Source organism: Rhinoderma darwinii, chromosome 1 (assembly GCF_050947455.1).
Source record: "Rhinoderma darwinii isolate aRhiDar2 chromosome 1, aRhiDar2.hap1, whole genome shotgun sequence".
In the NCBI taxonomy this organism is placed as follows: domain Eukaryota; kingdom Metazoa; phylum Chordata; class Amphibia; order Anura; family Rhinodermatidae; genus Rhinoderma; species Rhinoderma darwinii.
Genome location: NC_134687.1, coordinates 404,615,442 through 404,637,520, shown reverse-complemented (window position 1 = coordinate 404,637,520; position 22,079 = coordinate 404,615,442). Strand labels below are relative to the sequence as shown.

At 42.6% G+C, this 22,079-nt stretch overlaps 1 protein-coding gene across 1 annotated transcript in view; it reads left to right on the top strand.

The window, feature by feature from the left end:
• The first annotated feature begins 1,955 nt into the window (after positions 1-1,955).
• Positions 1,956-22,079, top strand: part of PSME1 (proteasome activator subunit 1) — a 26,613-nt gene continuing 6,489 nt past the window's right edge. Inside the window, exons 1-10 of the mRNA XM_075828875.1 lie at positions 1,956-2,099; positions 14,641-14,673; positions 14,787-14,849; positions 15,445-15,546; positions 17,198-17,243; positions 19,489-19,586; positions 19,750-19,818; positions 19,901-19,968; positions 20,251-20,305; positions 20,453-20,539. Of these exons, the coding sequence (XP_075684990.1) occupies positions 2,061-2,099; positions 14,641-14,673; positions 14,787-14,849; positions 15,445-15,546; positions 17,198-17,243; positions 19,489-19,586; positions 19,750-19,818; positions 19,901-19,968; positions 20,251-20,305; positions 20,453-20,539 (660 nt within the window). The 5' untranslated portion in view covers positions 1,956-2,060. The remainder of the gene's footprint in view (positions 2,100-14,640; positions 14,674-14,786; positions 14,850-15,444; positions 15,547-17,197; positions 17,244-19,488; positions 19,587-19,749; positions 19,819-19,900; positions 19,969-20,250; positions 20,306-20,452; positions 20,540-22,079) is intronic.

Here is a 22,079-nt window from a genome sequence, read left to right as displayed (position 1 = left end):
CTATGTAACTATGTAACTATGTAACTATGTATGTAATGCCAGAATTGCTGTTTTCTGTTCATCCTGACGTCAAAAAAGTTTGATAAAAAGTCGCATCTACTCCAAAATGGTACCAATAAAAAAAAGTCGTCCCGCAAAAAAAGCCTTCAGACAGCTATGTCAGCAGAAAAAAGTCATGGCTTTAAAATATGGCAACACAAGAACAAATAATTTAGAAAAAAAAATTGTTTTTACTGTGTAAAAGTAGTAAAACATTGAAAAAAACTATATAGATTTGGTATCGCCGCAATCGTAAGGTCACGCCGGTAAACCACGCGGTAAACGGCGTAAATTTAAAACACAAAAAATTGGCAAAATTTCAGAGGTTTTTTTCCTATTACCCCAGCAAAAAAGTTAATAAAAGTTAATCGATAAATTATAAATACCCCGAAATTATGCTACTGTGTTTCCCCGATAGTAAGACACCCCCGATTGTAAGACGTATCGGGGGTTTCAGGGGGGTCGGCTAATATAAGCCGTACCCCGAAAGTAAGACATATGTCTTACTTTCGGGGAAACACGGGGGTATTGCCGCCTCCTGCCCACTTCCGCGCCGCCCCCCTCTCCATACGTCACCGCGCCGTCCCCAGCACTTGTCAATGCCGCCTCCTCCTTAAAACCCGAGCCATAGACTTTTTACGGCTCGGCTTTTAACTTGCTGCCCGCGCGATCGGGCAGCTGAATGTCGGGTCTCCGGCTGTCAGTGACTGCCGGGGACCCTGAGGAGAGGATAGGAGCAGCTTTAGCTGCTTCTGTCTTCTCCGATGTGTTTTTACACAGCGTTCAATGAACGCTGTGTATAGGAATAGAGACAGCAGCAGCGGCGCTGTCTCTATTCCTCCCGGTGATCATGTGACAGGTCACATGATCGCCGGGTCCCGTTAGTGACAGACTGCTGCTGGGTCTAACAAGACCCAGCACAGCCCTATTAGTGACAATCGTCACTATGAGAGGGCTGATTTCCCCTGTAACTGGGGCTGCTGTGCAGCTCCAGTTACAGGGGAAAAGATGGTGTAAAAGAAAGAAAAAAATATATATAAAGTTCCCCAAAGGTCTTTTTTGACCTTTGAGGGACAGACCATAGTAATAAAAAAATAATAAATAATAAAGTAAAGTGCAAAAAATTCGACAATTTTTTTCCAATATAAGACATACCCTGAAAGTAAGACATAGTGGGGCTTTTGGGGATAAAAAGAAAGTAAGACACTGTCTTACTTTCGGGGAAACACGGTATTAAAAAAATACAACTTGTCCCACAAAAAACAAGTCCTTATACAGCTATGTCGACGGAAAACGAAAAACCGTATAGCTCTTTGAATGCAACGATGGAAAAACTTTAAAAATTGCTTGGTCGTTAAGGTTTAAAATACCTTCGGTATTAAGGGGTTCAACCTCAAAAGGAAGAGCTAAAATACATAACTATTAAACGACAACATTTAGCAGCTCAGGCTCTTCCGTCATGGAGAAGAATTTGTCTGTTATCTTTCTTTGTTATATGAAGTTGAGTGTACACACACACACACACGCACACACACACATACATATATATATACACACACACACACACACACACATACATACACACACACACACACACACATACACACACACACACACACACACACACACACACACACACACACATACATATATATATATATATGCACACACACATATATATACACACACACATATATATATACATACAGACATATATATATATATATACACACACATATATATACACACATACACATATATATATATATATATATATATATATATATACACACACACACATACAGTATATATATACACAAACACACATATATAAACACAACTTAACCCCTTCATCTCTTCCCATTTTTTATTAACACAGCCTCTTTTTCTAGCTCCTCCTCTCCTCAGAAAAGTCCCTTTTCCTTATTCACTTTCACTTTCTCTTCGAGATTGAAACGTTTCTCCTAAACAGAAGCAGCCACACAAATACTGTATCTTTTATTTAGTAAAATTAATCAGAAATGGCAAATGTAAAACTTTCCACGGCAGCCGTCGAAAAGGTGAGATTCACAGGTGTGTGTTTATGTGTGTATGGCTTTGAGTGCATGTTTAAATGCGGACCCAAATTGTCATAGTCATATGTCTGTATCTGTCTGCCTGTATATCCATATACAAACAATCTGGCCTCGTACAACAGTTTGCTGATACATCCTTGAACATTTGTATAGCTCTGATCATGGTGCAGAAATAAATACTCCATTGTCTATAGGAAGCTTTAGGGGATATTCACAGGCCACCTTCACACGGCAGTATTTTGGTCAGCATTTTGTATCTGTATTTGAATGCCAAAACCAGAAGTATAACATAACATAGAAAAGTATAATATAAAGATTTGTACCTCTTTCCATATTTTGGACCCACATCTGGTTTTGGCTTACAAATACTGAAGCTAAACACTGACCTAAACTATGCTGTGTAAAAGAGGCCATAGCTACACTACACGGATATACGTGTATAATTTACAAAACAACATTGTCGCAATGATGAGGCCGGTGGCATCAGTCTACAGTATTTGCCTAACCGAATTATAATAAGGATTATATCTACTAATACTTGTAAAGGCAAGTGTACTCTTCCAGCTTGGAATAACAACCCAACAAAAATCTTCCAACCTAGAAAAGGGGAGAAATCTGATCTGAAATTAAAAGAGAAGAGTCTAAACGCAAGAAACTTGTAGCTCAAATAACATACAGACTGAAGATTAAATATCACTGCAGATTTCTGCTACGAGACCAGTGGCAAGGCCAAAAGAAAGCATTACGTGTTTACAAACTTGCTGAGCTGTGGCCTTGTGCATACAGCAGTATTATCACGAAGAACTTACAAAACATACAGGATTTTAGCTTTATGCTTGTTAACGCTTACAATTTTCCAGACTACTGTGGATCAAAAAGCTTTGTTCTTGGAAATGTCAGGTGTAACTTGAAGCTTCTCACCATCGAGGTGGTGGATTGCATAGGGTTAATGCCCATTATACTTACCTTGTGGGTTTGTACAGCCCGAGTAGGTGTGGGTCATGGCTGATCCTGCTGCCGCTGAACCTGTGAAACAGGCCCATAAACTGTGTATGTCCATTAGCGTAAGGTAATTAAAATGGCAAAAAATAATAGGTAAACATAGTGCATCAGGATCAAGTTCAGTTTGTGCAGGCAATAACAAATGGGTGTTACGATCCCCGTTTCAAAGGGCTGTGTACCTACATACTGACAGTCTCCGGCCATCGCTGAAAGCTTCATACTGTGCATGGACATATCCTCCTGACAAGGGTAATGGTAACACCCACTTGCCTATTAGTCCTGGACTACACAAAGACTTTTTGTTAAATAAGAGGATTTCCTATAATAAACATGTCAAGAGAGGTGACCGATTCTCTAGTGACTTGCAGGTGACGTCTTCTCAGATTCTAGTAGTTTTTTTCCTCTTTTCTTCTCCATTCGGTCCAGACCTCATGACGACTTCGCCTGGTCATGCCCCATTTCTGCAGAAATTGCCACTCAGATGTCTTCGGCTCCTAACCTTTCCAACATTTCCACACCTATAAACACAAGATAAAATTCTCATGGTACCATACACTGCGTCCCTGAATATAATTTTGTCAAATACTGTAAAGTAAAGACACACACACACACACACACACACACACACACACACACACACACACACACACACAGTGCTCCCTGTAGTTAGTGTCACACACAGCTCCCTGTAGATAGCACCACACAGCCCCCCTATAGATAGCACCACACACAGCCCCCCCTGTAAATAGTGCCACACAGCCCCCTCTGTAGATAGTTCCACACCCCCTGTAAATAGTGCCACACACAGGGCGTAACTAGGAAAGACTGGGCCCCATAGCAAACTTTTGACTGGGCCACCCCTCCCCTGGATGCCCCACTGTAGATTGGGCAATACAGCCCCCCGTAGATTCTGCCATACAGCCCCCCGTAGATTCTGCTAAACAGCCCCCCTGTAGAGTCTGCCATACAGCCCCCCTGTAGATTGTGCCATACAGCCCCCTGTAAGTTGCACAATACAGCCCCCCTGTAGACAGTTTTATACAGCCCCCCAGTGGCGGATTAAGTAGACCATAGGCCCTGGGCTGTTCCACAAACTTAGGCCCACCTTCCCCACTGCCGCTCTGCCGAGTCTATAGTGAACACCACCTTTCTGTGCGAGCATTGACAAATAGGTGTTATAATTCCTCTTGTCAAAGGGCTGTGTCCCTACATACTGACAGTCTACAACCATCGCTGACTGTATCACACTGTCTAGGGACACATCCTCCTGACAATGGGAATGGTAACACGCATTTGTCTATTAGTCCTGGGTACACAAAGGCTTTATGTGGAATACAAGGATTTCCTACAACAGACATAGCAGGAGAGGGGACAAATCCTCTATATATCCAGTGACTCACAGTCGACGTCTTCTCTGATGGGAGTCATTCTCTTTTCTTCTCCATCTGACACAGATTGGTATAGCGACTTCTCCTGATGAAACACCTTTGCTCCTCGCCTCTATAGAAACACAGAAATTCAAACACCAAGGCCCAGGACCATACATTAAAGGGGTTGCCCGGACACGGACCGTTTTTTCATACTGATGACCTATCCATGTGCCCGGACAACCTCTTTTACTCAGACTAATAAATTAGAATGCATACAGACCTCAGACTTTCTAAACTATTGCTGTCCCCAGACTAGACCCCTCTAAGCAAATACAGACCCCAGAACAAGCACCATAAACAAAAACAGACCCCAGAACAAGCACCCTAAATACAGACCTCGGACCAGACCCCTAAATACAAACCCCATAAACAAATACAGGCCCCAGACCAGACCCCCTAAATACAGAACCCAGACCACTTAAACTAATACAGAACCCCAGACCCCCTCAATACAGACTCCTTAAACTAACTAAAAGACCCCGGACCAGACCCCCTAAAGATGGACCCCAGACCCCTTAAACTAATACAGACACCCTAAATACAGATCCCTTAAACTAATACAGACCCCAGACCTCTAAGTATAGACCCCAGACCAGACCCCTTGAATACAGACCCCACATCAGACCCACTAAACTAATACAGACCCCCTAAATACAGACCCCAGACCTCCTAAATACAGATCCCAGACCAGACCCCCTAAATACAGACCCCCAGACCCCTTAAACTAATACAGACACCCTAAATACAGATCCCTTAAACTAATACAGACCCCAGACCTCCTAAGTACAGACCCCAGACCAGACCCCTTGAATACAGACCCCACATCAGACCCACTAAACTAATACAGACCCCCTAAATGCAGACCCCAGACCTCCTAAATACAGATCCCAGACCAGACCCCCTAAATACAGACCCCCAGATCCCTTAAACTAATAGACCCCAGACCACCTATAGGCAGACCCCAGACCACCTAAATACAGACCCCCTAAACACCAGACACAAACCTCTTAAACAAATCCATGATCCCCTTATACTTAACTGGCAGCTCACAACACGGTCTCCTCTCTTGCTGCTGTTGTAGGAACTGTGGTTATGTGACCAGCAGGTCTCTAATCAGTAACAAGAACTGCAGACATAAAGTCATGTGACATTTATTTCTGCAGGTCCTTTACAGGACATACACAATGCCGTTTTGTTGCAGTTTTTGCCGTGATTCGCAGCAAAATCGCAGCAAAAGCGCATTGTACTTGGGGTGGCCATGGGCCCCCTGGGAGCCTCGGGCCCAGGGTGGTCATCCAAGATGCCCAATGATGATCCACCATTGCAGACCCCTGTAGACAGTGTCACGCCCCTTGTAGATAGTGCCACTCTTCCCCCTGTAGATAGTGCCCCCTCCCCCTTGTAGACAGTGCCATAAGTCTCCCCTGTAGCTAGTGCCCCCACCTCCCCCTTGTAGAAAGTTCCTCCCACCTTCCCCTTGTAGATAGTGCCATACAGCCCCCCTGTAGATAGTGCCCCCACCGCCCCCTTGTAGATAGTGCCATACAGTCCCCCTTGTAGATAGCGCCACACAGCCCTCCTGTAGATAGTGCCATACAGCCCCCCCTGTAGATAGTGCTCCAATCTTCCCCTTGTAGATAGTGCCATACAGGCGCCCCTGTATATGGTGCCATACAGACCCCTTTGGATAGTGCCAAACAGCCCCCCTTTGTAGATAGTGCCATATAAACCCCTGTAGATAATGCCATATAGCCCCACTGTAAATAGTGCCATACAGCCCCCCCCTGTAGATAGCGCCCCCACCTCCCCCTTGTAGATAGTGCCATACAGCCCACCTTGTAGATAGTGCCATGCAGCTCCCCTGTAGTTAGTGCCATACAGCCTCCCTGTAGATAGTGCCATACAGCCTCCCCTGTAGATAGCGCCCCCACCTCCACCTTGTAGATAGTGCCATACAGCCCCCCTGTAGATAGCACCATACAGCCGCCCCCTTCCTGTAGATAGCGCCATTCAGCTGCCCCCCCTCCCTGTAGATAACTCCCCCAAACAAACTTTATACTCACCCATACGCGACGAAGGGAGCTGCTCCAAAGCATCAACGCCGACGGGATTGTTGCGTAGGCTGGCGTGATCCAGTGACGTCATAACGCCGGCCTGCGCAGGGATCCTGTCTCTGCGTCTGATAGGCTGCAGGCCTATCAAGCTCTGCCATAGTGTTCAATAGTATCTGCATCCTAAGGACGCAGGTACTATTGAATGTGGCGTCGTTATGGGGGGATGTGGCACGGGCCCCGTCATGCCATGGGCAACATAGCAGCCTCTATGGCTGCTACAGCAGTAGTTATGCCGCTAGCCCTGTAGATAGCGCCACACAGCGCCCCTGTAGATAGTGCCACACACCCTGTAGAATGCGCCACCCCCTGTAGCTAGCGCCACCCGCCTGTAGATAGCGGCACACAGCTACATGTGGAATGAGCCATCCCTCTGTAGATAGCTCCACACTTACCTGTCTCAGTTCCAGCGCTGTCCTCTTCTCCAACAATGCAGACCTGGTCTCTTCTGACCAGGCTGCATTCAGTGTAGCGATGCAAGTGGTGCGATGATGTCATTGTGCCGCCTGCATAACAAAAAAAACGTTGAATGGCGGAGAAGGGAACCGATGGTTCCCTTGCCTTGCCAGCCTTGGATGCAGATACAATTGAATCCAGGGCCTTACACAAAAGCAGTTTTATCGTGTTTTTTTGCTGCGTTTCAGGGCAAAAACTTGACCAAACTGCGATGTGGTTTTATTCTTTGGGCGGCCATGGGCGCCCCAGGAGCTTCGGGCACCGGGCGGCCACCATAAATGAACCTATGGATATCTGCCTCAGCGACCACTCTTTGCCTTCAAAACAGCATCAAATCTTCTAGGTACACCTGCATAAAGTCATGGATTTTGTAGGAGTATAGTCAGGTGTATGATTATCCAATTATACCAAACATGTGATAATAATCATCATTTTCATATGTAGGTTGAAACACGGTCATTAACTGTAACAGAAACAGCTGTGTAGGAGGCTTAAAACTGGGTGAGGAACAGCCAAACTCTGCTACAAAGGTGAGATTATGGAAGACAGTTTCAGGTCACAGGACCACCATGGCAAGACTGAGCACAGCAACAAGCTAGATAGTTATACTGCATCAGCAATGTCTCTCCCAGGCAAAGATTTCAAAGCAGACTGTGGTTTCAAGATGTGCTGTTTAAGCTCTTTTGAAGAAGCACAAATAAACGGGCAATGTTCAGCACCGTAGACGCAGTGGTCAGCCAAGAAAACTTAGTGCAGCATATCACAGACACATCATGCTTACTTCCCTTCGGAATCGGAAGATGTTCAGCAGTGCCATCACCTCAGAACTGGTATAAACCAGTGGGACCCAGGTACACCCATCTACCGTTCGGAGAAGTCCAGCCAGAAGTGGTCTTCATCGAAGAATTGTGGCCAAAAAGCCATACCTTAGATGTGGAAACAAGGCCAAGCGACTCAACTATGCGCGAAAACAACTGGGGTGCAGAAAAATGGCAGCAGGTGTTCTGGACTGATGAGTCAAAATTTGAAATATTTGGCTGGATCAGAAGGCAGTTTGTTCGCCGAAGGGCTGGAGAGCAGTACAATGATGAGTGTCTGCAGGCAACAGTGAAGCATGGTGGAGGTTCCTTGGAAGTTTGGGGCTGCATTTCAGCAAATGGAGTTGGGGATTTGCTCAGCATTAATGGAGTCCTCAATGCTGAGAAATACAGGCAGATACTTATCCATCATGCAATACCATCAGGGAGGCATCTGATTGGCTCCATATTTATTCTGCAGCAGGACAATAATCCCAAACATACAGCCAATGTCATTAAGAACTATCTTCAGCATAAAAAGAACAAGGAGCCCTGGAAGTGATGATATAGCCCCCACAGAGCCCTGATTTCAACATCATTAAGTCTGTCTGGGATTACATGAAGAGAGAGAAGGATTTGAGGAAGCCTACATCCACAGAAACTCTGTGGTTAGTTCTCCAAGATGTTTGGGATAACCTCCCTGCCGAGTTCCTTCAAAAACTGTGTGCACGTGTGCATAAAAAATTTATGCTGTTTTGAAGGTAAAGTGTGGTCACACCAAATATTGATTTGATTTAGACTTCTCTTCTATTCATTCACTTTGTAATTTGTTAATTGATAAAAAAAAAAATATTAACACTTCTATTTTTTAAAAGCATTCTTATTTTTCTGCATTTTTCCACAAATGGCTAAACCTTTTGCACAATTTATGTAAAAATTTATAGTTTGAAGTCTTGTTATATAGCAGTGTTAGAACCCATGTACCACTGGGTGCCAATTTGTCTACGGAAGAACTAGGAGAGGTGGCAGAAGTTTTGGGGGCACATCCTAATGCTTTCTTTTGGAATGAGGCAGACTCTGGGTTGACCTGGACCTTGGAGCACGAGATCCCAACTGGAGATGCTCACCCTATCTGATAGTGATATCGCACTATCCCGCCAGCACACTATCAAGAGGCCAAGGTGTTACTGAAGCATATGCTAGACAATCAAGTCATTTGACACAGCCTCCCATCGTGTTAGTAAAGAAAAAGGAGGGGAGTCTACGGTTCAGTGTGGATAATAGGTGCTACAATGTGTACAGTACGAGATGCCCATCCGCTTTCACGTATAGAGGACTCCCTCCTGGCCTTGGGCCATGCAAGGTGCGTCTCCACCTTAGATTTGGCCAATGGGTATTGGCCCGTAGCTGAAAGCGACCAAGAGTAGACAGCATGCATCACACCAATGGGGCTGTTTGAGTTCCTGCAAATGCCATTTGGGCTCACGAATGCCTCATCAAATTTTGAGAGACTTATGAAATTATACCTGGGGGAATTAAATATTCTCAGCTACTTTTCCTAAGCATCTGGAGAGCTGGACCTGGTATTGACCGTGTTAGAAGAGCATGGACTGAGGCTGAAACCCAGCAAATGTCATGTATTCAGGGAAAGCATTGAGTATCTAGGACAAGTGATGACTAAATAGGGAGTTCAGCCCATGGACTCGAAGGTACGAGCAGTACAGCAGTGACCCGCACCTAGTAATATGACCGAATTCCAGGCCTTTCTGTGGCTAGTTGGATATCACTTAAGTTTTTGCTAAGGTGGTCATCCCCCAGTATGCCCCTCTCACTGGGACCACTCCAGGAGCTGCTAAGAGAAAAGCCAACATGTGGGAAGCGAAGCAGAACTGACCTTCTAAAAATGAAGGAGGCTGTTGACATGTGCTCCAATTTTAGCTTTTGCTGATTATGCCCAACCTTTTGCCCTGCATACAGATGGAAGCTTAAAAGGCCTTGGAGCAGTGCCATCACAAGTACAAAATGGACGTGTGTGAGTGAGTGATCGCCTATGCCAGCAGGACCCTAAAAGATGGAGAGAAGAATCCAGAGAACTATAGCTGATTTATGCTGGAGCTGTTAGCGGTGGTATGGGCTGTCTCTGAGAAGTTCACAGGCATTCTGCTGGAGGCAAAGTATTTTTTGTAGACTGACAATTACCCCCTTGTACACCTCAATGCTGCAAGGCTGGGAGCCTTAAAGCAGTGGTGGCTAGTCCGACTTAGCAAGTTCAGGCTCAAGGTGCAGTACCGACTGCGCTGTAGTAATGGGAACGCTGATGTCCTATCTCGCAATCCAGTAGACAAACCCATTTGCCCTTTAAATGAAGAATTAGAGGAAACACATGAAAGGGTGGTCCAGTCCCGTCATAGTTTAAGGAATGTCCCTATCCAGACTAACGAGTCTAGGACAAACCCAGGGGCAGAGTGAACCACCAAAGACTGGAAGAATAATCAGCGACATGACAGGCAAGTGGACACGGTGCAAAGACGGCTCCTTGAAGGGCGACAGCCCAGCTGTGGAGAAAGACAGAGACTCAGGGTTGTAGTGAGGCGGTTGCTTCAACAGCGAAATTGGTTGGCAATTAGGGCAGGACTGTTGTGTAGAAGAGTGAATCTTCTGGCAGAAGAGAGCCCGACTTGGCAGATTGTGCTTCCAGACAAAGAATTGAGAATAACAGTCGAGTAGATGCATGAGAAGAAAAGGCATTTTGGACCCGATAAAACCTGGCTACAACAATACTTTTTTTTTTTTAAAGGTAAAAATTTTATTGAAATCATAGAAACATTGTCATAGGTACTAAAAATGCAGAATAAATGTACAAAAGCAAGAATATATGTACCTATATACACACACAGCATTTTAGGTATATAAACAGAAAACAAAAATTAACATGTAACAAACAGCTTTCCATTGTTCAACAGAAAAAAAAGTGATTAGCGAAGTGTAATGTACAAGAGACGGCCAGTGGATGAGTAGTGGATGAGTAGGCTAACCAGCAGGAGACATTCCTTAAATTTTCCCATCAGGAGTATGTGACAGAGGAGGCGGGTAGAGGGAGTTAAAATTATTAGGAAGTATGAGAATTAGCTAACCAGGATTGCAATATTTTTGCTAATTTATCTGGGCACCCATGCGCTTCATATGTGAGCTTGAAGAGGGAGATTGTTTTTAATTGGTGCAATCTATGCTTACAATGTAGGGACCTTAGGGTGTTTCCAATTCAGGAGGAAAATTTTATTTGCATAAAACAATAAAAGCATCATAAGAGATCTGGTAGCTACAACATTAATAAGATCTTCCACCAGAAGAAGTAAACAGACTTTGGGATAACTGGGCATTCCCAAAACCACAACCGCCAGCATCAGTAAAACAGTTCCGCCCATGTATTGGGATTAACGAGTCTCTGCATGTGTGTCAGTTTATACCAGAGTGGTGGGGGAATCCTACAAACTGAAAAAATTATCAACTTCGGCACAAATTGATACGGTATAAAAATATATAAATTTTATTACAAATAGACATGACAGAATAAAAAGATGAGTCACACAATGAGAAGGCGTCAGCCTATTCAAGACCAAACAGAGTAAATACAATGGGCATGTTTATGCAAAATAACAAGATATGTGTATTGGAGTCCAGAAGGGACAACCATACCACATGAGTGATGTATCAGGTGGTTTCTATAAATGGAGATGGTGGTCAAATATAAAGTGCTAGAAAATGCAGGTAATGAAGCCTATAGCCTCATGTTAACAAACTGTATACACATCATTAGTGAGGCTGTAGGTAATATACTCCAAGATCTGTAGAACAAAATGACATCAGACCCCCAGATGAAGGCATTTGCCGAAACACGCGTTGGGAGTTGGCGTTCCTCCTATGCGAGATCATGACTTTGGGTATGTTGTTTACTTTTAATACTTGTTTGCATTTCATGCTGGTGGTCTGATGTCATTTTGTTCTACAGATCTTGGAGTATATTACCTACAGCCTCACCAATGGTATACAAGAGTGTATGCCAATCATGAGGGCTGTCACAAACCGGACATCGTTGCAAATTTGTAAAAAATGGCATGTGAGGTTCCATCCTTAAAATGAGGGTTATTGATGAGAGTTAAATGAGTGAAGAAGGAAGGGTGTAGATCCAAGAGGCTCTGTGATTTGCACCAAGCTCTCCATGATGACAGGATAAGGGCTTACTCCGGATCTCTGGGGCAAATCCGTATAATTCATGTGTAGGATTTTTGGTAGTGCAACTTGTGGGGTAGAAGATTGGTCTACAGTTGTTTCAGTGTACATTGAGGTGTCATGTAGTCAGTCTCAATTTGTGTCAGAACATATAGATGATATAATCTGATGTTAGGATAATTTAGCCCATCATTCAATATATGCTGTTGTAAAATGTGGAAACCTATTCTGGGGCGTTTTCCCAGTCCAAATTAATTTGCGGTACAAGTAATGAATCCTTTTTTCATCTTTGGGTTTGAGATATATAGGTAATGATTGAAGTGTATACAAGAGTTTAGGGAATTCTGTAATTTTTATTAGAATTGCTCTCCCGATATAAGCGAGATACTCTCAACCTTCTAATGTAGATTCTAAGTAAGTAGTGCATGGTTGTACAGTGAATGAAATAAGTATTTGATCCCTTGCTGATTTTGTAAGTTCGCCCACTGTCAAAGACATGAACAGTCTAGAATTTTTAGGCTAGGTTAATTTTACCAGTGAGAGATAGATTTTATTTAAAAAAAAAACAGAAAATATATAATCTATCTCTCACTGGTAAAATTAACCTAGACTGTTCATGTCTTTGACAATGGGCAAACTTACAAAATCAGCAAGGGATCAAATACATATATTTCCTTCACTGTATGTTTGCAAGATAAAATTGGGATGGGTGATGTTGATCCCTAAATATTTAAGTGGATTCCTTCCATGAAAATCGGAAGGCTGTGGTCCAAGTGGGCTGCCTAGCACCTGTTAGAAGGAGACTTTTCGTGTTATCCAAGTTTATGGTATAACCTGACAAAGAGCCAAGTTCCTCCAGCTTTCTGAGAAGTCATTCCACAGAATTTCTGGGATTGGCTATCATGAGCAGGATGTTGTCCGCATAGGCTGCCACCCTTAGTTCTGTTGTTCCTATGCCCATTCCCTGGAAGCTGGAGATGGTGTGCAGGTGAGAGGGTCTAGCGATAAATTAGATAAAATCTGGAAGAGAGGGCAGCCGCAGCCCTGTCTTGTTCCCCTGAATAATTCCAAATATGAAGTATTCCTATCATTCTCCTGATATTTGTAAGCGTGGGTGTCTTCCCTGGGTAAAGTCCAATTGTGTTGGATTCATGAGATCTGGAAGGATTGTCTTCAGTGTGGTCATCAGAATTATAGTTTGATATTTGTAGTCTTGGTTAAATAAGGTGATAGGTCTATATGACTGAGGGAGGTCATGGTCTTTTTCCAGATGAGATAGCATGATCACCCTATAATTTGTAAAGCGATCCATGGATATGCCTTCCTTGTACACTATTATATAGAGTGGTTATTATGTGGACTATCTCTGAGTAGAGTTGCTTAAAATAATCTACTGTAAAGCCGTTTGGGTCAGGAGTTTTATGAGGATGGGAACACGAGATGGCTAAACGTACCTATCTGCCGGAATTTAGGAGTCTATGGTGACCTATTGTTCGTTCGTCTAGGAAGGCATATGCAGGGAGTCAAGATAGGTCTGAATTTTTGCTGGGTCAGTTGAGGTGACAATAATGATAAGTCTTCATTGTAGTTTAGGAAAATTTCAGCTATATCATCTATTTTATTGTGTAATTGGCCTGATTTAGAGCACCTTATATGGGTGATAGGTTTATTTGTTTTAAAGGGTTTGCTGAGGGACGCTAATAAGGCACCTGGCCTGTTTCCCAAAGGTAATATTTATTCTGAACACAACAGATTAAATCAGTCTGCCTGAACAAAGGTGTCTAATAGCATTTTGGCCTCTAGGAACTTGTGTCAAAGGGTTTATTTATGGGAACTATCACCAGGGCCGGCTTGAGGGCTGTTCAATCTGTGAATAGGGAACATCAGTCACCTCTGCTAAAGTGGGGGTACTCATATAGTGTAACACCCAAAGTTTGTGATCACTAGAATGCTTAATATTATTGGTAGCATTATTTATACATTATATAGTAATGGTATTAGATTACTGTGTATGTGTGGAGTTGTTATCTGGTCACTGTATGTTGGTATTACTTGAGTAATGTATAGTGACATTTTCTTAAACATTGTGTAGCACTGTTACTTCGGCACTGTATAGTATATTATTTTTGCAGTGTATGGTACTAGAAGCACTGTATAGCATTGTTATTTAGGCAAATATATGGGGAAAAAAAGGTTGATCAACATATGGCACTGTTATTGATCGCTATACAGTATGGCATTTATAATTCAGCACTGTTTGGTATGGTTATTTATACATTGAATGACAGAACACCATATTATGGATGCCAACAGGAAGGCACCATCCAATGTAAGCCCAGCCCTGACTGTCACTGCTGGTAGTTATGAGGATGTACTGGCTGACTCTTATGGGAAAGCTGTGGCTGTTTCAGTTATGGGAGCTCTTTAGGCGGTTGTACCTACTGTAACTTTGATATCAGAAAATTTATGCTAAAGCATCTATTAATTCCTCTTGATACAGGTAAATGGATTCCGTAACCAAATCTCTAAGGAGGTAAGTTTTCTATATTGAATTACAGCAATGGTTTATATAAGTTTATGCTGTATTGTCAATAGTTTTATTAATAACCCTTGTGCTTTACGCTATGTTTTTCACCTATGTCTTAGGCTGATGAGCTGATCTCAGTGGGATTTCCTAAGAAACTTGATGAGTTAGACAAACTCCTCAGTGTAAGTTGCTATGCTTCTAATCCATCCAATAAATCAATAAATAAATGTAAAAAATCAATGACAATATTCCCCCATTTGCTGTTCCTGTTTTCATCTAAAAAAGAAATAGTGTCATCCATGCCCGTAACGGAGTTCTCTGGTATTTAGGGCTCATGCATGAACTGGGTATTTAAATCCAATGATGGGATTCAATCCTCTCCTGTGAGATGAGGAACAGGATCTGATTTTAGCTCATGCATTAAGCTGTACAACGCTCATGTGCAAGTGATTATTTGCACCCTGGTATATTGGAAGCTTTGCACCCTCTTTTCTTTTTTTCCTTCCCATATCGATGAAAAACATGCAATTATTTTCAGAAATTGTAACACAATTTAATGCAATTGTAGTTTTTTGTTTTTTTATTTATACACATGCACATTATGCACATAGATTTGGATTTCTGTAAAACAAGCATTATTGCCTATGTCAACTCTTTTTGATAATATACCTATCCTTACTGGTTACCATAAACATCAAAGTAAGAACAAATGCCACCAATATGTTATATCCATCTGTTTTTGTCACCTATTTTTAATGTATATTTTTATTTTGTCAGTCTCCAGAACTGAATGTTTCTGATTTGAAAACATTGCTTGCCGAACTGGATATACCAATCCCAGACCCTGAAAAACAAAAAGAAAAGGAAAAACAAAAAGAGGTGAGGCATATAATTTAGGTAGTTGTTATTGGCCACATACAAGTCTGGATTCATAATAGTCAAGAGCTGCAGTATGGTAAAGCACTGAATTGAAGTATCTACCAGTTTGGGCTTTCCAGTTAACATTCTTGCTCCATTATTATACGCTGCTCAAAAAAAATAAGGGAACACTTAAACATCACACTATAACCCCAAGTCAATTAAACTTCTGGGATATCAATCCGTCCAATTACGAAGCATAAGAGATTGTAAATAAATTTCACCTGCTTGGCACAAATGAAAGTAACAACAGGTGCACTGAAGAGGCATCAGGAAGACATCCCCCAAAAATAGAATGGTTTTGCAGGTGGTGGCCACAGACAATAGCACTCTCCTGACTGATTCTTCTCTAGTTTTGCTAGTGTCTTGGTTACTACTGGTAACATGAGGTGGTACTTGCAGCTCATTCAAGTTGCACATGTAGTCCAACTCCTCCAGGATGGCCCATCCATACACTGTGTTGCAAGACGGTTATATGAGGAGAGCCGGAACGGGGACGTAGAAGGGCATCAACCCATTATGCCAGGAGGAACAGGAGGAGGACTGCCAGAGCCCTACAAAATTACCTCCAGCAGGCTACTGGTGTGCATGTTTCTGACCAAACTGTCAATAAGATACTCCATGAGGGTGGCATGAGGGTCGGACATCCTGTAGTGGTACCTGTCCCCAGAGAACACCAGAATTGACAGGTCCGCCATTGGCGCCCCATTCTTTTCACAGATGAGAGCAGGTTCACACTGAGCACATATGACAGACGTGAAAGAGTCTGGAGGATTATGCTGCCTGCAACATCATCCAGCATGACCAGTTTGGCGGTATGTCAGCGATGGTCTGGGGAGGCATATCCTTGGAGGGGTCACACAAACCTCCACGTGATAGCCAATGGTAACCTCAATGCTGTTTGGTAGCGGGATGAAATCCTCAGAGCCATTGTCAAACCTTACGCTGGTGCAGCGGGCCCTGGGATACTTTTGGTGCAGGACAATGCCCGGCCTCATGTGGCCCGAGTGTGTAAGCTGTTCATGGATGACGAAGGCATTGATGCCTTTGACTGGCTCTCACGTTCCCCAGACCTTAATCCAATTGAGTACCTCTTGGACATTATGAATTAGTGCACTCAATGGTACCAAGTACTGCCACAAACTGTCCAGGAGCTCACTGATGCCCTGATCAAGGTTTGGAAGGAGATCCCCCAGGACACTTTCCACCGTCTCATCCGGGGCATGCCCAGACGTTGCCAGGAGTGCATACAGGCACATAAGAGCCATATACACTACTGTTACATTATGAGTTCCCATGATGAAAATTGGATCCGCCTGTAATTCATTTTTTTACTTCGATTTTTGGGGTGATTTGGAATCCAGTCTTAAATTGGTTGATGATTTTGGTTTCCATTGACCATACGTCATTTTGTTCTTAATGAATCACACAATTTATATCAGTAAAGATTTTCAACTTGGGTCTTTCGTAAATCGAGATCCGATTTGCGATTTAAGTGTTCCCTTAAATTTTTTGAGTAGTGCATATACATTTGCATACAATAAACATTTAAAAAAATGGTAGAACATTTATTAACACACATATTTACTTAAATGGCTTTGTTATCATTTAGAAGAAAGAAAAAGATGAAAAAAAGAAAGATGATGAAGATGACAAAGGTAAGTAATTTAAAATGTATAATCATAATTACAGTGGATGGCTATAAAACTACTTGTTTGGGAACTTGCATGACACTTTTTTCTTATCATGTTACCGATTTTCACTTAAAGGGGTATCCTGGTTTTAGCAAATAAAGGTTATTCTATGTATAATGCGTAGTTATGCGTATTATGGAAGGATGTATAAGGATGTATTCTTCAATTAATTTGTTGATACCAAAATATAATTAATTTTGGCAATACAGCATTTTTAAACGGTATGTCCACTTTGTAAATACATTGCATTACTTATCTTAAAGAGGCTCTGTCACCAGATTTTGCAACCCCTATCTGCTATCTACAACTGGGCGTGTTGAAAAGTAAAAGTAAAACTGGGCGTGTATTATGTGCGTACATCGGGGCGTGTTTACTACTTTTACTAGTTGGGCGTTCTGATGAGAAGTATCATCCACTTCTCTTCACAACGCCCAGCTTCTGGCAGTGCAGATCTGTGACATCACTCACAGGTCCTGCATCGTGTCGGCCACATCGGCAACAGAGGCTACAGTTGATTCTGTAGCAGCATCAGCGTTTGCAGGTAAGTAGCTACATCGATTTACCTGCAAACGCCGATGCTGCTGCAGAATCATCTGTAGCCTCTGGTGCCGGCTCGTCTGACACGATGCAGGACCTGGGGCAGGAAGTGAGTGACGTCACAGCGTGATCTCTCGAGAACACGCTGTGTCTGTGCACTGCCAGAAGCTGGGCGTTGTGAAGAGAAGTGGATGATACTTCTCATCAGAACGCCCAGCTAGTAAAAGTAGTAAACACGCCCCGATGTACGCACATAATACACGCCCACTTGGACTTTTACTTTTCAACACGCCCAGTTGTACTTTTGCAAGCCTCATTTGCATAAATACAAAAATGGTCATAACTTGGCCAAAAATGCTCGTTTTTTAAAAATAAATACGTTACTGTAATCTACATTGCAGCGCCGATCTGCTGCAATAGCAGATAGGGGTTGCAAAATCTGGTGACAGAGCCTCTTTAAACTGGCCTTAAAGTACAGTCTGTGTTATAACACAGAGCTGCATTCACAGTTCTACTGGTGATTTATAGAAACAATCACTTTCTTAACAGCTTAGTTTAGCTCCTATAATGTAAAAGGAGAGTTTGTGTATCTTAAATCAAATTACTGTATAGTGCCTGGTATAAAGACTACACATCTTACAATTAGAATCACCAGAGCAAGCTCTGTACGGACATTGAGTCTGCAAAGAATGCTAGATTTCAGCTCTGAAGCCTGCAGAATTGTGAATGCATTTCTGGACTATAACACATGCAAGTTAGGGCCGGTTCACACCTGCGTTTGAGGCTCCATTAGGGCCCTCAATCGCAGATCCAGCCGAGATTACCGGAAAAAATAGCGCACATGCTGTGCTATTGTTTCCGGTAAAACCATGGACACCCTGACCGCAAGAAACCCATTAAAGTCAATGGGTTCTGTTGTCCATGGTGCAAAGAAAATGGTGCTACCGTTTTTCTCCCATGTTCTGCTCGTCTGACGGAGCAGAACAACGGAATGCCGAGCGCAGGTGTGAACCGGCCCTTAGGATCAGTTCAAGATAAGTAATGTAACATATTGATCAAGTTAATCATACTTTTTTATGTAGATGATATCCATATATAAACTGTAACGTGGTTCGCATACCCTTGAGGACCCATTCACACGAATGTAAATCTCGTCCATGTGCTGTGCATGGAAATCACGCACAGCACATGGACCCATTGATTTTAGTGGGGTCGTTCACACATGCAGGAGTTTTCACGTAGCGAGAGTCCGCTGCGTGAAACTCACTGCATGTCCTATATTGGTGTGGTGCGTGAGTTGCGTAGCAATTCCATAAAAAAAATAGTGCTTTGCGAGTACGTGAAAAACACATGCCAATCGCAAACACACTGATGCATAACGCAAAGCACATGGACAGATTTGCATTTCTTTACGCGCGTAAATCTGACACGCTCGTGTGAATGTAGCCTTAAAAAAGTAACCAACATACTGTGTGGATTCACATTTACCTTTTTTTGTTGCAGAGATATCTGCAACTGAAAATCACTTCCATTTATCTGGATGGAACTTGCAGAAATCCAGACACCTGCTGCAGAAACAACATCATTCAGATGAATGGAACTGATTTTCAGTCACAGAAAACTGCAACAAATTCTGCGGCGTGTAAATCCACCCTTACCCTTCTCTTGGCAGGTCCTCCCTGTGGTCCAATTTCTTGTAATGAGAAAATCACAAGTTTGCAAAGAAAGATCAAGACTGAAATCCAGCAATTAAAGGAAAATCTGAATATGGTAAAAAATAGTGGCAGGACTTGAATGCATTAGCAGTGAGGGTGTGGAGTGGAGACGGGAAGCTGTGATTTAGTAGATGTGAGAATGTGGTAGCTAAAAATGATAAATGGAAAGCAATGAGATAAGCACTTCTCCTATACTCTGTATATTGTGTCCTTCTCAGGTTACCCTTTGGCTGCAGCTTCAGATTCCGCAGATTGAGGACGGGAATAACTTTGGTGTTGCAGTTCAGGTGAGTCGTGTAAACCTTGTACATGATGTAACACCGCAGTTTATATTGTCTGGTACTAGGTTAGTCTTTTTTGTGTTCCTAGGAAAAAGTATTTGAACTGATGACAAGTGTGAAGACCAAGATAGATGCAACTCATACTCAGATATCAAAGTAAGTGACATTTCTAAATGGCATTAATAGCAATTGTATATATTAAAGGGGTTGTCTCATAGAGACACCCTCTGTCCATATGCCATATTAGGGCTTATGGACATCATAGAGGGGTCCCCTCTACGGGACTCCTCTCTACGAGCTAGAATGGAGAATTAATCTAAATCCCTGGCATGTAATGCTACATTTTTCACTGCAGCAGGCGCTACTCTGGTATATTGTGGAGACAATGGTAAAAGAACTAGTGGGGGAAACGTCTAATTATGTAATTGCCTTCTTTAGATATCTCTCTGATCGAGGAGATGCCGTAGCCAAGGCGTCAAAAAGTCCCCATGTGGTAAGAGCCTATGCTTAGCCTGTCCTTATCAGAGGTTTCATGTTCCAAATTACAATATAATTCCGATGAGGGATGAGTTTTATATCACCAGAACAGTTGTCTCTGTTCAAATAACCACCATACAACTTGTCCTTTTGCCTTTCTCAGGGTGATTATCGTGCTCTAGTTCAGCAGCTGGATGAATCCCAATACTCTGAGCTTCGGATCACAGCTTTGGAGATAAGGAACTTCTATGTGAGTGTTGCAGGCCCGGGTTTTTGTCTGTCAGTAAGAGGCAATGTGTTGGCATGGTACTGTACGAAGCAGCTAACGCTCGCAAGGACATAGAGGTGACAGTTGATTAAAACAACTAATGTCCTAATCTGCCCCTAATATCCAAGTTATAGAACTATGGATTATATTTCAAAGAGCATGACATAGCATGTAATGATACTGACATTGCTACTTGTATAGTAAGTGAAAGACATTTTAAAGTTAGGGCCTATTCAGACGACAGGGAAAGTCGGCTATGTGACGGCCATTTTTTTAACGGCAATTACATGGCTGCATTAAAATTAATGCATGTCTATAAGGCTAGTTACACGGCCGCTTTTTTTAACGGAGCGTGTGAACGGCTCCAGAAAAAATAGGACATGTCCTATTTTTGCCCGTTTTCCCAGATCCCTCAATAGACTGAAGTCTATGAGGGATCCGAGAAAACGGGTCCCGTACGGGTGCAAATTGGTCGTGAAAAACGGCAGTTTTCACGGCAGATTTGACACTGGGCCTTGAGAATAAAGCCGTAAAGGAGAAATTCTGAAGTTGTTTTCAAATAAGTGCTTATAAAAAATGGATGGAGACAGGGAAGAATAAATAAGAGCAAAAATAAAACTTTAAAGAGCATTTGTTAGACGTAATTGCCTATTGTAGTTATTTGACAGGGATGAATACTTATGCAATCAACTGTTTTGTGAAATATAAAAATTGTAATGAATGTAAATAATTTTCTTTTTACGTTGGATATTAACAAAAGGCTAACTGATTCAATGTTACATAGTAAAGATGGAAAAAGTTAAAATCAGGTTAAAACTTTTTATAGGCACTAGTTTGGGCACATTTATGGAATGCATTTTCACAGAAATTTCTGCAACAAACCTGGCACGTGTGAACAGAGCCTCAGATCCTTGCTGTTTGTAGTAGGTCCTCATTATCTGAGTATGATGGGAACCTGCAAATCAAGGCCACTTTCACACAGCAGTATTTTGTTCAGTATTTGGAAACTTAAGGATAGGAACATACTAGCTGGCTATGTTGTGTAAAACTACACAGCATAACTGCCCTGGATGCCGCAAGGAATCCCGCCCGAAAAACCGCACCAAATAGTGGTGCAGTTTTTCGGGAGGCATTTCCGCTGCGGAAATCCTGCAGGGAAAAAAAAAAGTTTAGACTTACCTCGACCGTAGTCATGGCCAAGCGTCCCTCTCTTCTGAGCTTAGCCCGGCCTCCTGGGATGACGCTGTAGTTCATGTGACTGCTGCAGCCTTTGATTGGGTGCAACAGTCACATGGGATGAAACGTCATCCCTAGAGGCTGAGCTACGCTCAGAAAAGAGGATTGCATCGCTAGGACTTTGGCAGGGAGGGAAGTATAAACTTTTTTATTATTTAATATAAAAAAATACTTTTTTTTTTAAATTTGCGTTTTTTGCGACAGGATCGCGTTTCCACCGTAAAAGTCGCAACACATAGCTCTTTGTTGCATGTTTTACCCGCAATAGAAGAGCAGCATAAATTGA